Source organism: Rhinolophus sinicus, chromosome 17 (assembly GCF_057876585.1).
Source record: "Rhinolophus sinicus isolate RSI-liver-muscle chromosome 17, RSI-T2T, whole genome shotgun sequence".
NCBI lineage: Eukaryota > Metazoa > Chordata > Mammalia > Chiroptera > Rhinolophidae > Rhinolophus > Rhinolophus sinicus.
This window is the reverse complement of record NC_142517.1, coordinates 37356786-37377488: the sequence shown is the minus strand read 5'-3', so window position 1 is coordinate 37377488 and position 20703 is coordinate 37356786. Positions and strand designations below refer to the sequence as shown.

At 41.5% G+C, this 20703-nt stretch overlaps 1 protein-coding gene across 2 annotated transcripts in view; it reads left to right on the top strand.

Annotated features, from left to right (window-relative positions):
• SLC7A14 (solute carrier family 7 member 14) overlaps positions 1-20703 on the top strand; it is a 102926-nt gene that overhangs the window by 28912 nt on the left and 53311 nt on the right. For both annotated transcript variants that reach the window (XM_088794691.1, XM_019735313.3), the window contains one exon: positions 19949-20400. In XM_088794691.1, the coding sequence (XP_088650817.1) occupies positions 20097-20400 (304 nt within the window). In that variant the 5' untranslated portion in view covers positions 19949-20096. The remainder of the gene's footprint in view (positions 1-19948; positions 20401-20703) is intronic.

The window sequence follows — 20703 nt, the reverse complement described above, 5'->3', positions numbered from 1 at the left end:
CCAAGGTTGGCTCCAGTGCCAGTGTCTGCAAACAAGTCACTTAAACATAGCAGCGGTCACTTCAGACAAACATATTCTTCCTACTGTTCTTCCCTGCACTACGGCTCCTTTTAGGTCCCCAGGGCCTCCTCAAACGCAGTATCCTCTGCTTATCTTCCATCAGACATTTCCATTGTCTTTGAATATCTCAGGGGGCACTTGGGTTTTAATCTGCCTCTTTCCTTATGGAACAAAAAAAGCTTTGTTCCATTAGAGAATTTTTAGTATTTGGAAGGCTTTTCTGTGAGGATGATGATGATGATGACGATGATGATGATATTGATGTTTTGAACTGGGTGCTTCCTTCCGTTCTCCCTGCAGTAACATATACAAACCCCTATCTCCTCAAATAAAGGCATGTGCATTATATAAATAAATGGTAATAAGTCTTTATGAGCTGCAAAAACAACCAATGTCTCCAGAGAATTGGAGCAGTTTCCTCAGGGGTAAGAACTTTTGGCAGGATTAATTCTTTCAACCAAAATTCACTGACCCCAACAGTGTGCCAGGCAGTGCACTTGGCACTGAGCTGGAGCTGAGGGTGCCAAGATAAACACAGCAGGGCACTTACAGTCAGGGGAAGAAAGAGTATTCAGCTCTCACATTGCAGAATGATAAATGCCAGAATGGAGGCCTCCTGAAGACACATTGGGAGCGCAAGGCAGGGCACCACCTACTGGAGAGGAGACCCGCAAGGCTCCCACAGGAGCTGATGGAACTGGCCCTGAAGGATGGATGTGATTTCCAGAGAGCTGTCAGTGCGCCTGGTGGAGGAGCAGCCCTACTGGCAAGGCCAGTTCCGTAGGCCAGGTGGTGTGCAGGACAAGGATTTGAAGGGTAATGGAGCAATGAACCATGTTGAAAAGTTTGAACTTCATTTCACAGGACATAAGGAGCCACTGAAAGCTTTCAAGCAAGCAATAACCGGGAAAAACATGTATTTCAGCCATGTGGGAGATGGGCCAGAGGAGGCAGAGAAAGAAGTAGGCTGAAGGGTACAGAAGTTAACCTCAGAGACATGGCTTGCAATGGGGCATTGCCTCCTGAGGGGTGTTCTAGATATTTGTGCAATGTTTTAATTGGGTGGCACACTGGCATTCAGCTGACAGGGGCTAATAATACTAGGTTTACTGCAAAGGGCAGCATGAGGAAGAGTCCAGAGTCCAGAAATAAACCCTTACATTTATAGACAATTGATTTTGACAATGGTGCCAAGATAATTAAATGGGGAAAGAATAATCTTTTCAACAAATGGTGCCGAGGCAACTGGGTATCCACATGCAAAAGAATGAAGTTGGACTCATACCATATCATATACAAAAATTAACTCAGAATGGATCAAAGACCTAAATGTAAGCATTAAAACTATAAAACTCTTAAAGAAACCAAGTGCGTAAGTCTTCATGACCTTGGATTAGGCAATAGTTTCTTAGGTATGACACCAAAAGCATAAACAGCAAAAGATAAAGTAGATGAATTAGACTACATCAAAGCCAAAAACTTTTGTATTGCAAATGATAAAATCAAGAGAGTGATAAGACAGCCCACAGGATGGGAGAAAATATTTGCAAATCATATAACTGATAAGGGTCTAGTATTCAGAATATATTTTGAGCCATATATATGTTTGTGTGTGTATATATATGTATATATGTATGTATATATATATAATACATCTTATATATACATATCTCTTACAACTCAACAATTAAAAGACAACCCAATTTTTTTAATTGGCAAAGAATTTGAATAGCTATTTCTCTAAAGAAGATACACAAATGGCCAATAAGCACATGATGCCCATTAGTTATTGGGGAAATGCAAACCAAAATCACAATGAGATACTACTTCACACTCACTAGAATGATTATAGTAGAAAAAGAGATGGACGATGAGGATGTAGAGAAATTGGAACCTTCACATGTTGCTGATGGGAATGTAAAGTGTGGCTGCTGCCTTGGAACACAGTCTGGAGGTCCCTCAAAATGTTAACCATAGAGTTGCCATATGACCCAGCCATTCCACTCCTAGCATGTACCCAACAGACTTGAAAACATTTGTCTGTGCACAAATGTTCACAGCAATATTATTCATGATAGCCAAAAAAAAATGAATAATCCAAATGGCATCAACTAATAAATGGATAAACAAAATGTGGTCTATCCATGCCATGGAATATTATTCAGCCATAAAAACAAATGAAGTTTTGATACATGATACAATGTGAATGAACTTGGAAAATTATGATAAGCGAAAGAAGTTAGATATTGAAGTATTGCATTTATACGAAATGTCTAAAATAAGCAAATCAGTAGAGACACAAAAGTACAAAAGTAGACAAGCTGGGGGAAGGGGCCATGGGAAGTAATTGTTCATGGGTATAGGTTTCTTTTGAGGGTGATAAAAATGTTGTGAAATCAGATCATTGTGATGGTTGCACAACTCTGAAAATACACTAAAAACCACTGAATTATACACTTTTAAAGGATGAATTTTATGATATGTGAATTGTGACTCAATTTTTAAAATTTACATATGCTGAATTTTTCAGAAAGGCAACTAAAGTAGAAATCAAAGGATACTCGTATTAGGTTTAATTTGGAAGTTTTTAGAAAAATCACTTCACCCACAAGTCAAATGGCCAACACCCCACAACTTTATCGTTTGTGGCTGTTGAGATCACTGTGATTCTGTGCATAGACGTGAGTTTGAGTACTTCATTATAATGTGCGTGAGCAGTTATAGTTTTGAAGTGGATTTTTATTATAAATTAATTGCCTTCTAGTTCTTCAGATGAGTGCACTGTATCGATTTTTCTTAAGTAATGTTTGTGGGTTGATTACATTATCCATGAATTTCATGTCAGGATAGGAGTAGGTGTAACGCTCATCACATTTGTAACGTAACGTCACTATTTAAAAAGGCGTTGAGGCTAATAGAACTGAGGACCATTGACCAATGTTCAGATCAACCCCTCATTACACACACTCACCCTCACAACCACCATTCAATTATAGTCCAAGGTCTTCCTCTTTACCCCTCTGCATGTAAAATCAAAGACAGGTAAAACCACAGCAACCCCAGCTTTCGGCGTTTCCTTAAACTCAAGCCTTCACCCATCGGGCCTCTCTCCCACTGCAATTATAAAGATTTCCTTGCAAAGACCTTAAATTGCCTTCCTGTCTTCACTCTCATTCAGACTCCCCACATCTCTGTGGGTTTAGAGAAAGGTGATTTTTGCTGATTGATCTACGTATGTTTTCTCCTCTGCTCATGTTTAAAAATACAGCATGGGGGTGATTGAGGTAACTATCGTTTATTCTCAAAGGATGCAATCTTCGTGTCACTGTTCAAGACAAATGCCTCTCCCTAGGATGTCAGATGGGAGCCTTTTTAATTTCTGAGATCATAGTGCCACATTGGGGACACTCAAATTTCTTCAGCTGAGGCTGAGTAGAAAAGCTGTAGAGGAGTAGCCTGGAGAAGCAGAGAGGGGACTGGTCTGGAGTTCAGGCCAGTGGTCAGTCTGGACTCAGGCTGGGTCATCATTTTCTCTATCCAAAGCTCCCTTCTTCATGTTTAAGGTGGGGACATTAATGCCTGTACTTCCTGCCTCCCAGACTTATAATAATTGAATGTGAATATATTTACAAAGTTTATAAAGTATGTCTTGTACTTACTCATTCCTCTGTCCTGAGTGCCACCTACATATTTGCCATCAGGCCCTGGCTTGGTGCTGGGTCCAGTACAGTGCCCGTGACAGACACAAGTCTGCCCTCCTGGAACTCAGACTCAAAGGAACACAGACTCTACTGAATAATGACCCAATCAATCCCTTTAGTACATGAACTGCTTAATGTGTCAGAGACATCATTCCATGACAGTAAATGTAAATAGACATAATTTAAAGAGCTGCAAGAATCACTCATTTTAGGTATAGTTGACAATCAGTTTAATCTTATTTTAAGGGAAATTGAAGCTCTTCTCATTATTTTGTTCATACAAACAATGCTACAGTAGACATATATTTTGCAGACATTTCTATATAATTCCTTATCCCAAGTGTTTAGAAATGGAGTTACCAACTATACACACACACACACACACACACACACACACACACACACACGAATTTTAAAAATATAGATATAATTTCTAGAAAATGTTCTAGAAAGTCATACACCAAAATGAATTTCCTCTCTCTAGTGGAAGGTAATGAGTGGTTTTGACTTTCTTTTTTAGATCTAAGTTGTCTGAATTCGCAATAGATATCTGTTTTGTTTATAAGACATGGAAAATATTTTCATGTTCATAAAAGAAAATAAAACCCTCCACTTCAGAAAGTTGAACCCGCTCTATCTATTGTTGTGTCGCTGCAGGAGACTGTGAGGAGGGCCGGGAGGAGGGAGAATAGAAGGGGTGGGATCCTGATGACCTGAGGTTGCAGGTCGCTCCAGCCAGGTGGTCTCAGCCCTCGCTATGCTTTAGAATCACATGGGGATCCCTTCAACATCACTGATGCCAGGTTCCCACCTCAGAACAATTAAATATAAATCTCTTGGGAGTGACACTGAACAGTGTTAATTTTAGAAGCTCCCCAGGTGACTCAAAACGTTCAAAGTGATTCTAAAAAGCTGAGACCCCTGGGAGTCTAACTTCAAAGAACAAGATCTGTGTGTCATCCACCTGCATTCTATGCATGGTGCCACAGCCCTCACCAACAATACTAGTTCAAGTCCAGCCTTTAGGGAGAAAGAAATGACTGGACGAATGAAGGCTGATCCGAATCACCTTCTAGAGCCAGCTATCCATCAGTGTGAGGAGCCTCCCCTCTGATCACTTTATAGGTGGGCACCCCAGGGAACAGCATGGTGTGACAGAGGGATGACTCTGGGAGGTGGCTTGGAGACCTGATTGCTTGGGAGCAGAAAGAGCTTCTGTTTAAAAGTACAGTGCTAGAAATCATAGCTAGAGAAATTATAAAATGCCTTCTTGTTCTTCTCTATTTGTACCGCCATGTGAACCTTTCCCCCTAAATGAGTCCCTAATTCCCTCTAAATGACAACACTAATTTACATCAATGATCTGGATTTTTCAGTACCATCAGGTTTGCCATACTGGCATAGATTTCTCATCGTTTGACATCCAAGAAGTCCAGGGTATGTCACAGGGGAATAGGAAGCACCAAGGACACCCGAACACAAATGCTCTTTTTCCCCATTGTTTCAGCATTCTAAAAGAACACTTTCCAGGTCATTGGAAATACTGGCACACTGCTCTCCACCAGGAAACATTAGATTCTGCCTCCTTCTGTCTGGGAGCTGGGTGAGTCTCAGTCTCCAGATAAGACAGCGACAGTATTTTGTGATCAGATGGGCCGGCTACTATCTGACAAAGTAACAGCATTTCTTGTCTTCTAATGCCAAATAAAGGATTGCCTGGATGCCTTATGGGTGCACCCATATTTGAATTGGGGTTTTCTTTGTTAAACAGAGTTCCGTTTTCTCTGTTCATGCCCATGTCCAATCATTAAAGTGAGATTTCCTATTCACATAAGTCCTAAGTCACTAAAGAAAGGTAGAGGAAGGCAGATCAATTAATTGAATGTTAACAGTTGTTGAAAGGTCACTGGGTACAAGACACAGTGCTTAGCTCACCATGGGTTAATATAAGATTGGTTTATTCAAAATCATGCTTAAGAAAAAGTGACACTCTCCCAAAACATAAATGATTGTGTATTTTTTCTTTAATAATAATATTAGCTAATGTGAACCTAATTTTAAGAAGCTTTTTTTGGTGGGGGTGGTGATTTCAAATTAAATAGCAAAGCTTGAGGTAGATATCACTTCAGTACTTTTCAGCAAAGGCTGTTTGATTACGTGGTATATATTTCACTACCAATGATGAAAGAACTGTGGTAAGTAGGGGAGACTAACCAAGAAGAGCGAGACAACAAAAGAATAGTTTGGGATAAGCCATTCCGAATGTTAAGAGAGTACACCAGTTACCACCAAAGTAAGCTGTTCCAGTTTGATCAAACTCTATAGGGCCATGCCACATCCCCCGCACATGTAGCATGACGTTCTGTCACGGAGTGCTGTTCTACTATTACTGCGTTAATAATAGAGGAAGGGAAAAAGAGACTTCGATAAGGGTGAAGGAAGAAAGATATGCTTTCCGATCCTGTTTGGAAAGAGATGAAGAGCCAGAAGGGTGGATTGGGGGCGGGAGGAGGGCATCTCTGATGACCAGAGCATGTGGCTTTACAGCCTGGCATCTTGGCTCGTCCACATTCTGGTTTCAGAGCTTTGGATACCTCCGCCAACTTCTCTGACACTCAGTGTCTTCTTCTGTACAGGATAGCACCTCCATTCTGATGTTACTTGGGAAGTCTACAGTGTTGTCCCGTAAAATAGCCACTGGCCACATGTGACTATCTAAATTTAAGTGAATTAAATAAAATTTACAATGCAGTCCTTCAGTTACACTAGCCACATTTCAAGTGTTCAGTAGCCACGTGTGGTTATGGCTACTGCGCTGGACTGCAGAAGAGCATTTCACGGTCACAGAAGCTCTGCTGGACAGCTGCTCTAGAGAGTCCCCTGCTCTGGAGCTACGGTGCCTGGATTCACATCCCAGCTGAGCCACTTAGTAGTGAGTCTAACAAATGCTTTAAATATTCTGTGGTCCAGATCCCTCATCTTTAATTTGGAGGTCATTAAAAATAATATCTCACTCATAGAGTTGTTGGAAGAACAATATACTGGGGGTATACACATTTTAAGAGATGTTAACACTTTGGTCAACGTTGCTCAAGCAGTAGTTTGCCGTAGTCAGAAGTGTCTGAATGCTGATGGTAACCACTATGAGCACCTCTTGTAATTGCAGAAGTCAAAAGTGACTTGTATTCATCTTTTGTTATTGGTATATATTGAGTATTACAATTTTAATACAGTTTTTCTTTTCTTAAAATGTATATACATTTTTTGGCACTCTCTGTAAATAAATCAGTTAAAACCATCCCTCGTACATAGTAAGCATCATATAAATGGTGCAATTTTTAGGTGAAGATTACTCAAGATGAGATATGGGCAGCATGTTGTACATAGGAGAGGGTGGGCAAATATTTCTACCTCAGATATGCAAAGATAGAAGGCAGAGAGAGAAGGCTGTCTTTTTTAAGCACTATGATTTGCATTTTAGATGTATTACCATTTAACTTCTCAGTTTTTAGCCTCAGAATAATAGATTCTCTTTTTGTCTTTATCTACTTGCAACAGAATGAAACCCTGAGTTCAAAATAATAAGGGGACTGTTTCAATCCTGTGATATGCCCCAAAGGTATAGTTCACCCCTTTTTATTTGGAGATTTCTCACTACCAGAGTGGAATGAGGGTCCTGGTCAGACTCAAACCCCAAGAAGGCCTTACAGTGTCAGCACCTGCCTATGAAAGGTGGAACCAATTAAGTGGTCTCAATCCCAGGCTATGACTGCAGAGGCTCATTTGTTGGGATACCCTTCAGTTGTCAAAATATGAAACGCATATTGGCCTATTCCTTTCCCATTATGCTTGGGACTGGAAAGATTGTGCTTCTTATGAGCTCAAGGATCTCATTGATGCAGAACATAGTAAAATGGGCTCTTCTTGGGCTGATTCTAAACATCAGGCATCAGGGACTTCTCCTCTGGAGGAAGCATAAAAGAACAGGTCAGCTCTGGACTGGTGTCTTCTGGGGGAAGAGAGAAGACCAAATGCACCAAGGCAGCCGGTCGACCAGCTTAGCTTGGCAAGGGAACTAAGGGAACTTTGCACTTTCACCCTGAGTTTCAGTTCTCAGAAAGGACAACAGTCTCAGACAGATCAGCTCCAAGCCTGGGTCAAGGTGCAAAGATGACCAAACTGTCCGGATGGACCTGAACATTTGTAAACCATCTGACCTTCTACCTCAAGGAATATTTATATCTTTATTCATATTTGTCAAACAAAGTTTCCCTTTTTTTTTTTTCATGTTGAACTAAAGCGCATTCAGATAGTGTCCTTTTCCCTTCTAAACCATGCTTTCAGCAAAGACATTCCAGGCATCATGGCATAATGGATTCTTGATGTTGCCTCACACTGTCCAATACATGGTCATATCTAAATCTCATTCTGTGATTCCACTTAATAGTAGTCACTATATTAAGGCCTGAAAATGTACCAGCAGAAAGGATCTTCTAGAGGATGTGTTACTCCTTTTAAAACTCCATTATACTGGAAAAGAAAAAAAAATCACAATAGCTTATTCCTAAAAGAATGATAAGAGAGCACCGTCAAGCTTGCATACCACACACACACACACACACACACACACACACACACACACACATCGCTCTCACTGTTATAAAGAGGAAATGAGAGCATTTGGAGAAGGAGACTTGAACAACTGTGTTGAATGCCTCTCACATATCCAGTGAGGAAGATGAGAGCTAAAATACATTCATTGGATTTAACAACATGGAAACATTGATGACGTCAGCAAAAGACATTTTGGTGGCAAGGAAGATGTGGAAGACAGAATGACGAGGGCTAATGACTAAGATATGAAGACATGGAGACAGTGGAGGACAATAGTTACAGCATGGCAATACCTAAAGGGGGTGTGGGATTTGTGGAAGGAGGGGTTTTTTTCACTTGTTTTGTAAGATGAACCTATTGAGTGAAATTAGAATTCTTAGAACAGTCCGTGAAGTTACCAGAATTAGTTGCCTTTCGGGGATGGTCAACATGGAAAGAAAGATAATCAAGCTAAGAGAACCCAAGGTCATAAAACTGAGGTATTTGCTTTAGTGCAGATCTTATCTTCTGAGCAGGGCTGTTGGCCTGAGCTACGGTGGCAACTGGGAGAATCTCATCTCCAGGCTTCTGGTGATTCGAATCTGCTGTGGAAGGTTGATTCTGTAACCAAGTTAGAGCTTTCCCTGGGCCTGAAAACTCAATCTCCAAAGTGAAAAGAATGATGAAAATGTCGGCTAATCTAATTCCATGTGGGGAGCAGATCCTAAAACAGTTTCCTATAGTGGAGATGCATAAAAGCATAAAAACAAAAACCGAGGATATATCTTCCTGGTCAGGAACAGGAGCATGTTCATTATTCTGGGATCTTCTGTGTTTTGTTTTGGTTTTTAATTCAACTTTTTTTCTGATTTTAAAGGAATGCATTCTGGTCACAGAACTGATGAAAATAGAAATCATTCCTAATCCCACCGTACATAGACCCATACTTTTAACATTTTGGCATATGAATGAAATTGGATCATATGCTGTGTACAATTCTATATCCTTTATTGTTTTAATGTAATACATCCTGAGTAGTTTTAATGTCCATAAATTATTATTTTAGAACAATATTTTAATGTTTGCTTACTATTTTATTCTTTCAATGCCTCATAATTCGTTTAACTCTGTTCCTATTTTTGAACAGTATGTTGTCTCATATTTTTACCCCTATAAATAATACTGCAATGGATTCCCTTGAGAAAAAAACTTTTTTGCACCTGATTATTTCCACATGATAGTTTTACTTTCCAAAACACATTTATGTCAGTTCACATTCCTACCACCAATGTATGGAAGAATCATTTCTTTGATTCCTCATCAGCAATAAGTATTTCTATGTTTTTAACCTTTGCCATGTTAATAAGAGAAAATGTCTCCTTTTATTTAGCATTTCTTTGAATACTTCTGATAATGGACATATTGTTCCCTCTTATTGAATATTTATATTTGCATTAACAATTGCCCCCTTATGATGCTCTGTGAGGAATACATTCGAACTTAAGAACGTGCAATCTGGAAAAATTTTAACACAACAGCTTGGAAGCAAACACTTTTCAGTTCAATAGCCTGTAGGTTGGAAATTCATTTAAAAGTCCCCAAATGAAATCTGGCATTCCTCTGTGACTTAGGGCTGTTGGCATTGAAATATGCTTTCCTAGCTTTCACATTTCCTAATGAAAAGACATGATGATAGTCAGGGAAGGAACTTGCCTCCAGAGAGGAATTCTCTAGGCTGTGTATCCAGTGTGCACCCCAAGGGCCTACAGACTCACAGACTCTGTGCAGGTACCATCCTCAAAGTAGACTCAAAAACTAGAAATGAAGAGTGCACCCACAGGGCAAAGCCGATCTCCATTTTTCAAAAATGTGTTAAATTTCCAGGCTGTCAAAAGTCTGTGAGTTAGGAGGTTTTTACTGCTCTGATTGGGTAAAAGACTGACGTCTCCCAGGAGCTACATGGACCGTCTACGTCAAAAAGTACATCTCTCACCTTAACTAAATTTCAGTATTAAAGATATTAATGTTATAAATAATGTAGATTTTTAATTGTCTTCCCTTGACTTCACGAATATAAAAGAATACAAAAATATAAAAGATAACTTATTTATAATTAAATATACTTATTTATAGACAATTTAGTTTTTCAAAGGGATCTGTGAAGGCATTCAATGAAAAGAGAGTTTTCTCATTTGTATAATCTGAGACTTGAATCAGATGATTTCTAAGGTTTTGTTCTTTGATTTTATGCACAAACTAATTAGCAAAGAAAGTCATCTTACCCTGCAATAGATGTCTCAAGATAGCAAGGATTGTTATAAACTGCTATTATAAATGATGTCTTTTATAAAGAAATACGTTATGCCCTGTACTCTTTTTAGCACTATGGAGGAATCTTTATTCTACAAATATTTATTGATTACCTACAGTGTGCCACTGCAGCTCCGTTCACCTTCTTAAATATGGAGCAGCAGGGTGGGCACTGGTGTGGAGGTCAGGAAACCTGCTATGACCTGGTGTGTGGCCTTGGAGAAGTCACTTCAGTGCTCAGACTCCAGAGCTGCTCATCTGAAAGTAGCTCACTGACTTACTCTACCAAGGGTAGATGTAGTTTTGGTTAAGCTTTTGTTTTAATTAGGGACAACATTTTGGAGACAGGGTATGGAGAAAGGCTGAGCCAAGTTTTTTCAGGAAAAGAACGAGAGAAAAGAGAGGAAGTTTGCCACAGAGTGTGGAAATATGAAAAGAGATATGTCTAAAGCGCGGTTCTTAGGAGGTGTATAGGCTGAAAAATGACCCGCCAAAGATGTCCCCATCCTAATCTCTGGAATTTGTGATATGTTACTTTATATGATATAGGGGGCTTCGCAGAGGTGATTAAATTAAGGGTCTTAAAAGGGGGAGGTTACCCTGGACGAAATGGGTGGGCCTGATGTAATCGCAAGGATCATTATAAGAAGGGAGAGGAGAGAAGGTGCTGTGCTGCTGGGTTTAAAGACAGAGGAAGGCACCACAAGTCAAGGAATATAGGTGGCTTCTAATTAACAGAAGCTGGAAAAGGCGAGGAACAGATTGTCCTTAGACCCTCCAGAAGGAACTCAGCCCTGCAGACTCAGAACTATAAGATAATGATTTTGGGTTGTTTTACACCACTAAGTTTGTGGTCATTTGTTACAACAGCCACAGAGAACTGATACAGGATGGATTTATGTGTGGTGTGGGATAGCATTTCTGTTTTATCAGGAAGGTATCAGTAAAGTCTACTCGCCCTTCAGCACCTTAGGAGTCCACTTGGAGCTTCTCTCTGGGATGTAATGATGTGCTGAGATAGGCTTCCAGCCCAAGCAGGAGAAGGTTGGCTTCTGGAGGCTCAGCAACACCGGATTAATTACATGGGACATGAAGGTGTTCGGTTGGATGAGCTCAGACACAAAATTCCCATGATTTTGTTATTTCAGAATGGCCTTTCTGATCACATTTGGGGTGGGGAGATAAGAATTTTTGTGCGAAAATCCACCTTAGGCATCACCTCTGAATGTACTTTGTAAACCTGTGGTGTTGCATTAAAAAGTAAGTCACCATCTTTTTTTAAATGAGAAAATAGAATCCTCAGCAAGCTGTGACTTACTCAAGGTTTCACTGATAGCTTGTGACAAGGCTAAGTGCAATAGCTGAGCTCTCCTGAGTCACAGTTGGGTGTTCATTGTATGATGATGCACTCTCACCTGTCACAGTGTTAACTTTGAAAATCTGCATGTGTTTTAGAAATGGCCTATGGGTTTACCATGTTTCCCAATAACATTTGCATGCAGTTGAACTCCCAGTAACTGGTATACTTGGGAACTATGGTCTAGCTAACTTTTCTAGCTAACCAAATGTGAACCAGAAAAAAATATTGTTGTACGTACTACTCTTCCTATCCAGGGGTTTTCCAAATTTTAATGGTTCGCTATCCTTCCTTGGTACAACCAGCATGGCAAGCAGCTTTTGGTCTATTTTTGTTCATTGCTAAGTCTTTCACTGCATCTCAGCCATCATTTGGGATATTGGTCACCGTTTCAGTGCCTACACTGACAGGCTGCTTTGTAATTTCCAAACTGCATTCATAAGCATCACTTCGTTGAATCCTCATGACAACTCTACAATGTAACTATTAGCACTCCCATTTTTCATATGAGAAAACGATAGCTCAGAGATTTTGAGACTCACGCAAAATCACACAGCAGAGTCAAAGTTCAGCCCTCAGTGTTTTGCTTCAAACCCAATGTCTCTGTAGACATACAAGTAGGCAGTGTGGTTGATTGCCCTGATTTCTCCCAGCCCTAGGATATTCCCATGTATCAGTCAGGGTCTCAGCAAGAAACAGATAACCCATGCAAATCAGGCATTCTGAGGACAGTCTAATGAAAATAACTATATATGAAGTACAAGTAGAGAAATCATGAGGCAAGGTGTATTTCTGGGGGCACCACACTCTGCCTGAAAGGAGAAAGGAGAGAAGAGTTATCAGGACTCAGAAGGAGAGGGCTGTGTGGAGAGGGTCACCTGGCAGGTGCCACACCTTGTCTTTGGTAGATGGACACAGCCAACCCACAGCAACCTAGCAGAGGGGAGCTGAAGATGAAACCTAGCCTCCCTCTCCTCCACCCTCCAATCTCCTGTTGGTGCCTCCCATTGACTAATCCAACCAGAGGGGCAGGGAGCCTTGGACGTGTCCCATACCAGTTAGCATCGCAGGACACAGCAAGTAGGTGAGTGAGAGAAGATCTTGAAGGACAAACAGAGGCCACTGGTACACTTTGAAGCTTTCTGCCTCTAAATTCCTGATATCCTATGTCGAATAGTCATTTCTGGTATGGTGTGACAGCTGCCATCGAGGTAAACACATAGTAGTAACTCATTAAATACTTTTGGCAATGGTTCACTTAATACAATTTCTTAGCTCTTCTGCAGTGGCATGGAAAGATTAACTGATTTTCTTGTGTGATTTGCCCCTTCTAAAAGAAGGCTTACCCATTGAAATCTGATTAATGGAGAGTTTTTCCTTTCCCTGGGCTCTGGTTTGTTAATATTACTATATGCACAGTGAGTAACATATGATGCCACTCAAAGACCTGAAATCTTGGATCTTGGATCAGTGGGAAAAAAAGAGTGGAAGATAATGTCAGGCTGTGATTTCCTCTCTGAGTGGGGTGCTAGAGGAGAAAGGTTTCTCAGTGCGAAGTAATCAGATATCTGAAAAAGCTTACCTCACTTCTCCCATTAAGTAGATGCCAGACATTCTCTTGAGAGTGTTTTCACAATAATTTCTGCCAAATAAATACACAGATAATATTCTCAACCCCTGGAGTGTTGACAAACAAGGAAGCAGAATGGGAAACATTTTTAAGCAGAAATATTGTTCCAAACGAGATAAAGATCAATCCTTGTAAAAAAAAAAAAAAAAGAAAAAGAAAAGAAAATCCCCTTTAAAAAAAAGAAAAAAAGATTTGTTTGTTTCAAGCAAATGAATTTAAAATGACTTGTTACTGTTTTGTTCTGCTTGGTGTCAGAAGTAGATAAATTTTGGATTTATACTGATTGTTAAAGGAAATCAATATTTATACATTTACAGAATTAATTGTAGAAATACAGGAATGAACACAACAGAGTCTCTTTAAGTTTATACCTCAGATATACAGACTTCAGCCATTCCAGAAAACAAAAAGCCAAAAACAACAAACAAACAAACAAACAAACAGCCTCAAGAACAAAGCACAATTGCTTTACCTAGTACATAGCAGGGGCTCATGAGATAAGTTATATAATTGTCACAGCTATTCACATCGTCCTTTATAAGAAAATCATACAACCTCACCCTTTGCCATATGACTCACCTGCCTTCTGTGGGAGTGGTATACAGCCCACCCCATTAACTTTGGGCTTGGTCATTTGACTTACTTTAGCCAATGGAAAGTCTGTGGAAATGCCACTTCCAACCAGAAGTAGAAGAGGCATTGCATGTTTCTACCAGACCCTTGTTCTTGGCCTGTGCCAGGAGAGAACACCATGTGTCAGGTAGGGACCGCTCCTCTAGCCTGCATCCCAGAACGAGAAGACATGTGGAGACTCACAGTCCAGATTGAGGAAAAGATCTGAAGCCAATCCACAGCCTACACTAGAGTCACAGCAAGAGATAAATGTCATTGTTGTGACATACTGAAATTCGAGGTTGTTTGTTACTGCAGCAAAAGCTGATTAATGCATTCAATAGTTTATTAGAAACAGAAAAAGAAACAGCAAGCTTTGAAAAGAAAGCTGGATTGGTATGTCCTCTTTTGCATAGCTACTCGGTTGTCAGAGATTCAAACTCCCCTTTAAAGACCTTCCAAGCAAAACAAAGCCATCTGTGTCTGAGATTCCACATACAATATCAATGGGCTAGCACACTGTTACGTAATATGGTGGGTGATCAAAAAATACTTGAGGTGGATCTGATCTATCAAACACTTAGCAAAGATATAACTGGGAAGGTTAGTAATCTGAAAATCAGAAATCTTGGTTTTAAAGACAATTGTGTATCTGAGTACATTTGTCAGGCACCGACATTGTATGATTTAGGAGGCGTATGCACACATGTGCGCAGACACACACACACTCACAGGACAGGACATCTCCCTTACCACTTTTTCATGGCCCAAATATGTCAAACTAGAAAAACTGCAACCTGCCCAAGAAGCGCAAATCAGAATGTGATTGATCTAGAAGTTGTATCATGTGAGACACTACAGTGAAGAAACTGAAGATGTTTAATCTGGGAAAGATAAGACTCCAAGAGGTATACTAGTTGCCTTCAAAAAATTAAAGGCTTTTCTCATAAGCAGATTAGCTCTGATCTGTATAGATACAGATGGCAAAACTGGGGACAACAGAAGAAAGTTGCCAGGACACAGATCTCAATTCAGTTTGCTGTGTTCTGTGTAGGGTTGGGCCGACCTTCAGGTTCAGACACATTCGACCTGTGTCTGGCCAACAGTGCAGATCATCGTGACTGACAGGTGAGCACATCACAGTGGAGGTACAAACACAGAGCCATATCTGGCCAGCTTGGAAGGACTAGAAGAGAGCAACAGAAGCAAGGGCCTCAGCAGAAACTCTGCCATCAAGAACTCTGGCCAAATGAGCCATAGGCATAAAGGTCAGAGGGAGTCGTGCTTTCGGGCCAGGGTGATGCTTGCAGATGAACACACCATGTCCTAGCCACCTTTTGGCGTGTGCCTCTTGGGCCGAAAAGTCCCGGGTGTAAAAGAATGAGAGGTGGTATAACCTCCAAATGCCCAAGCAAATCTGCTGAGATGCCCCTTTAGGTAATGAAACACAGGAAAGGAGAAAGCCATTCTCTACAAACATGAGAAAGGTTCCTTGCAGTGAAAATACCAGGGCATTCAGTATGCAGCCAGAACAAATTCAGGGGAGTTTCAGCAGAGAAAAGCCACGTGTAAGGGCTGGGCAACAAGCCAAAGTCTCTCTGGGAGCTGCCTCAGGAGGTGGAGGTGGTGGGAGAGGGTGTCAACAGCAGGGGACAAAAAGACTGGTCAGGGACCAAAGCAGGGTAACGCTAGCTAACAACGCTCCCATGGCATTCTGCTAAAAGCTTCACATGTATTACCTCCTTTGCTCCTTACCACAACCCTGGGAGCTAGAGACCCTTATTATCCCACTTTATAGATGGCAAAACTGAAGCATACAGAGGCTTTGTCCAAGGTCACTTAGCTAGTAAAGGCAGAACCGGAATTTGAACCCAGAGAACCTGGCTGCTGAATTATGTCTTTAACCAGGAGCCAGGAGCTCAGCTTAGAGGAGGAAAAGCTGTGAGGCTGGTGGGGAGAAGGGTTGCGTAGGATCCCAGGGTTCAGGAGCAGGGAGGGGCCTTCGAAAGCTCCTTGAGACCCTGTAGTCACTAGGTGAGGCTCATCAAACCAGGAACCTTTCACTCTAACAGTAACCTTGTTTACCAGGGGACATTGATTAGAAGAATTTACTAAAAATCTTAATTGTCCAACCATGTGAAGGGCTGTTTCTGCCAGCCAATGTTTCCTGCTACACCAGATGTTCCAGCAAAGGCTGGACAATTACTCAAAGGAAATGTCATAAAGGGGTTTCTGTAATCCTTTAGTGTATTTGCAAAACCAGGCAGGAATGATTTTTGGCTGTTTACTGTTTTGTTATCCTTCCTCTCCTCTCCTCCAAAGGCCAACTCCAACCTAATTCGATAATGTTACCTCTTCAGTGAATTTCTAAGCCATCATTATTCTCATCCTTATCCAAACCTGCTTTTACCATCATTATACTTAGAGCCCACTGAACCCTCAAGCACCCCAGCAAACACCACAGTGATGATTCTTCTCCCAGAGGCCTTGTAAGCCTTCCTTAGTTAAACCTGTGAAGTATTTTGAGAAACTTGAATTAAAGTGCTAGAGAAAACACAACGCACATTTATTGCTCATCTTGGAAAGCAACAGCATTGAGTTTCCAAAACTGTCTTCGATTAACATAAGCTGGGGGTTAATGAATATGGATATTGTCAATAGTCACTTAGAAGCATGTTTGCTTTTGTACACTTTGTTCTCTCCAGTAAATGTCCAACCAAGACAGGAAATGCTCCAAGCCCCTATTTGGATCAATAAAGCAAGCACTCAGAAGACTTACATGGAGGGAATAGAGCCAGGAAGGAATTCTCACCACCCTCAACTTTTGTTCTAATTGATTCTCTATGTTTTCATCACAGTTTCTAATTGTCTATTAAATAAAAGCCATCGCCTCTCTAACAAGCCTTGTTCATTTCTTGGTGTCCTTGTGATAATTTCTGATGAAGGGCTAATCAGAACAATATCCCAGAGGGTGTCTCCACACAGCACTGCATCCACAGCCAGTGCCAGCAGAAGAGAGCTGCTGAGGGGCCCAGCTACCTGCTCAGGAAGATAAACAGGAAGGGCCTGTGGGACTTGCGGCCCCATGGGGGAAATGTCAATATATTGGTCAGGGTTCTCCAAAGAAACAGAATCAATAGGATATATACAGATGTGTATGAGGGGATTTATCACAGAAATTGACTCACATGTTATGGAGGCCGAGAAGTCTCACTGTTAGCTGTCTGCAAGCTGGAGAACCAGGAAAACCGGTGGCGTAATTCCGTCTGAGTCCATAGGTCTGAGAATCAGGAGGGACCGATGGTATAAGTTCCGGTCTGACTCCCAAAATTCAGGAACCAGGAATACCAGTGTCCGAGGAGAAGAGAAGAGGGATGTCTCAGCCCAAGCAGAATCAGTGAGTTCACTCTTCCTCCACTTTTTTGTTCTATTCAGCCCTCAACAGATCGGGTAACACCCCTCCATACTGGTGAGGGCCATCTCCTTTACTCAGTCTACCAATTCCAACACAAATCTCTTCCAGAGACGCACTCAGAAATAATATTTTACCAGCTGTCTGGCATCCCTTAGCCCAGTGAGGTTGCCTCACAAAAATAGACACCACAGGCAGTACCTGGCTTTGCACACCTCGCACTTCAGCCACGCCTAGTGGTGTAGGGCACTAGGCCCCAACCCTGCCTTGCTAGACTCACCTGGGGAGCTTGAACGAATCCCTAAATCGAGGCCACACCTCAGACCACTCTTGTTGTCAATAATTAAAACACAGCTTGAAGCAACTCTGTCAAATCTAGGAAGAAATTTAACGAGTAGGGCCATCACCCAACCCCTGTGAAGCAAATTGATGTGTTTCACCTGATTCTTCTAATTAGGTAGTGTTTGCAAAGGCTTTAGAAGCAGAGAAGTATTACATTAGGTGCTAAGTAGTATTAATTAATAATGTCGGTAGATTACATGGGCTGGTACTTATGATAAATGTAAATGTGCTAGGCTTATCAGCACAGGACCGTATTCAGCTGTACTTTACATTTTTCTTTATAGAATTTTATAAAACTTCTAGCTTCCAAAGAAAGTAGCTCCATATAATCTTTGCATTTTCTAACGTGACAAAACTTTTGAAATCATCTAATACAATAGCTCTCAACTCTATCAGACTTAGCACCTCTTTTTTGTAATAAATGTTTTGTCACACTCATCTTTAACGTCCTGAAGCAAAATTCATGGATAATCTACGTGTATATAACACATTTCCGTATGTGAACACTCAGGCATGTCCCAGGGCAGTTGGCCAATACAGGCACTATACGAAGAAATCCTGCAAATGGGCCAGTTCCAAATGGCAGGCTGTTATACACATGCTGTGTGGGAGATGCTGTACCAAGGTAACATTGCCAGGCAGGGGGGCCTTGGTTTTCGGAAATGGTGAACATCCAAACTAAAGAAATTATTATCTTCCTTCAATTTGTTCTATAGTTGCATTTCTGGAAAATTCAATGTGCTTGTATATTAAAACCATCCACCCAAATCCCATGTGTTTGTATGTGAAACAGAGTTAGCTTTTAGGTTCAGACCACCATCACTAGAATTTTCATCTACAAGAATGTCTGATGAGGAGGCCGGCCCGGTGGCTCAGGCAGTTAGAGCTCCGTCCTCCTAACTCCGAAGGCTGCTGGTTCGATTCTCACAGGGGCCAGTGGGCTCTCAACCACAAGGTTGCCAGTTCAATTCCTCAAGTCCCACAAGGGATGGTGGGCTGCGCCCCATGCAACTAGCAACAGCAACTGGACCTGGAGCTGAGCTGTGCCCTCCACAACTAAGACTGAAAGGACAACAACTTGAAGCTGAACTAAGATTGAAAGGACAATAATTTGACTTGGAAAAAAAAGTCCTGGAAGTACACACTGTTCCCCAATAAAGTCCTGTTCTCCTTCCCCAATAAAATCTTAAAAAAAAAGAAGAAGAAGAAGAAGAAGAAGAATAATGTCTGATGAGATATTCCCACACAGTTAGCATCTCTGGGGCCCACCCTCCAAAGGCCAGGATCACTTCCCCATTCCCGAATCTTTGAGAGGAAAAAAAAAAAAAAAAGATCAAAAAAATTTTCATTTCATCTGAGAGTAAGGTTCCAAACAATCTCATGGGATGGCACTGCCCCTCTTGAGAGTCATAGATCTAATTGTACATCCTTATGTACAAAATGAGGATACTTTGTCCCCAAAGAGTATACCCAAGAATCATAGATCAAATCTTGGCCGAGCCAGGTAAGAAGTCCTTCAGAGTTTAGACAGATGAGCACATTCCATGTGCCAGGAATTTTCTTAAGCTCATTTCAGATATAACCTAATTTACTTTTCACATCAACACTAGGCAGACTTTATTATCCCTATTATACAGCTGAAACTGAAGTACAGAGAAGTGAAGTCACTTACAGGAGGTCCCAGAGAAGTCAGTGGCGGTGCCCTGAGTCAGGCCATCCTCTTCAGAACAACTACGTGACACAGTGCAAACTACACACTGTCATTTAGGACTGGAGGGGACACAAAGGGGAAATGCAACTCTCCTGTATATGAGTACACAGGCTAGACCAGTTCTCCCAGTGTAGTACATGGACCCCCAAACCATGCCTCCAAGTCATGGTTTATTTCCCACTTGATCTCATTGTCTCCTTTCTTGTGTTTTCTCCTGCAGACATTCATGCCCAGAAGAAAGCTTCTTTGGGTCCCTCTGGACCTTTCCTAAAAGGGAGATCCTTGAGCACTAGATGAGTTCCAGAAGCATCCACTAAAGGCTTCCATAGCCCTCTTCCATCAGTTGACCTTCACCGTAAACTCCCAAGATGAGTGGCTTCCTCGCCTCCCTGGACCCCCGGCGGGTGCAGTGGGGGGCTGCCTGGTACGCCATGCACTCCAGGATCCTACGTACCAAACCAGTGGAGTCGATGCTGGAGGGAACTGGGGCCACCACAGCACATGGCACCAAACTAGCCCAGGTGCTCACCACCGTGGACCTCATCTCACTTGGCGTTGGCAGCTGTGTGGGCACAGGGATGTATGTGGTGTCCGGCCTGGTGGCCAAGGAAATGGCAGGACCTGGAGTCATTGTGTCCTTCATCATTGCAGCTGTTGCATCCATATTATCAGGTAAGTGACTCAGTGCTGCGGGAAGCCTGTGAAAAGCATGCTTGCTGGCCTGTTCACCCCACAATTCTAGAGTATTTAGTGGTGAGATGTATGAAGTGGCAGAGAAGGGGTCATCATGCGTCCTTTGTGCTTTGACTGCCAGGGAGTTCAGGACTACATTTTGGGCTCAACTGTAGTAGCTTCCCTTTTCATTGGTTTTTCCATACAAGTAATTATTCTGGTGTCCCATCATCTCCCTGTCTCATTCCCTGCCATGTCCTAATGGCTCTGTTTTTATTATAAGTGCCTTTCATTGGACGATAG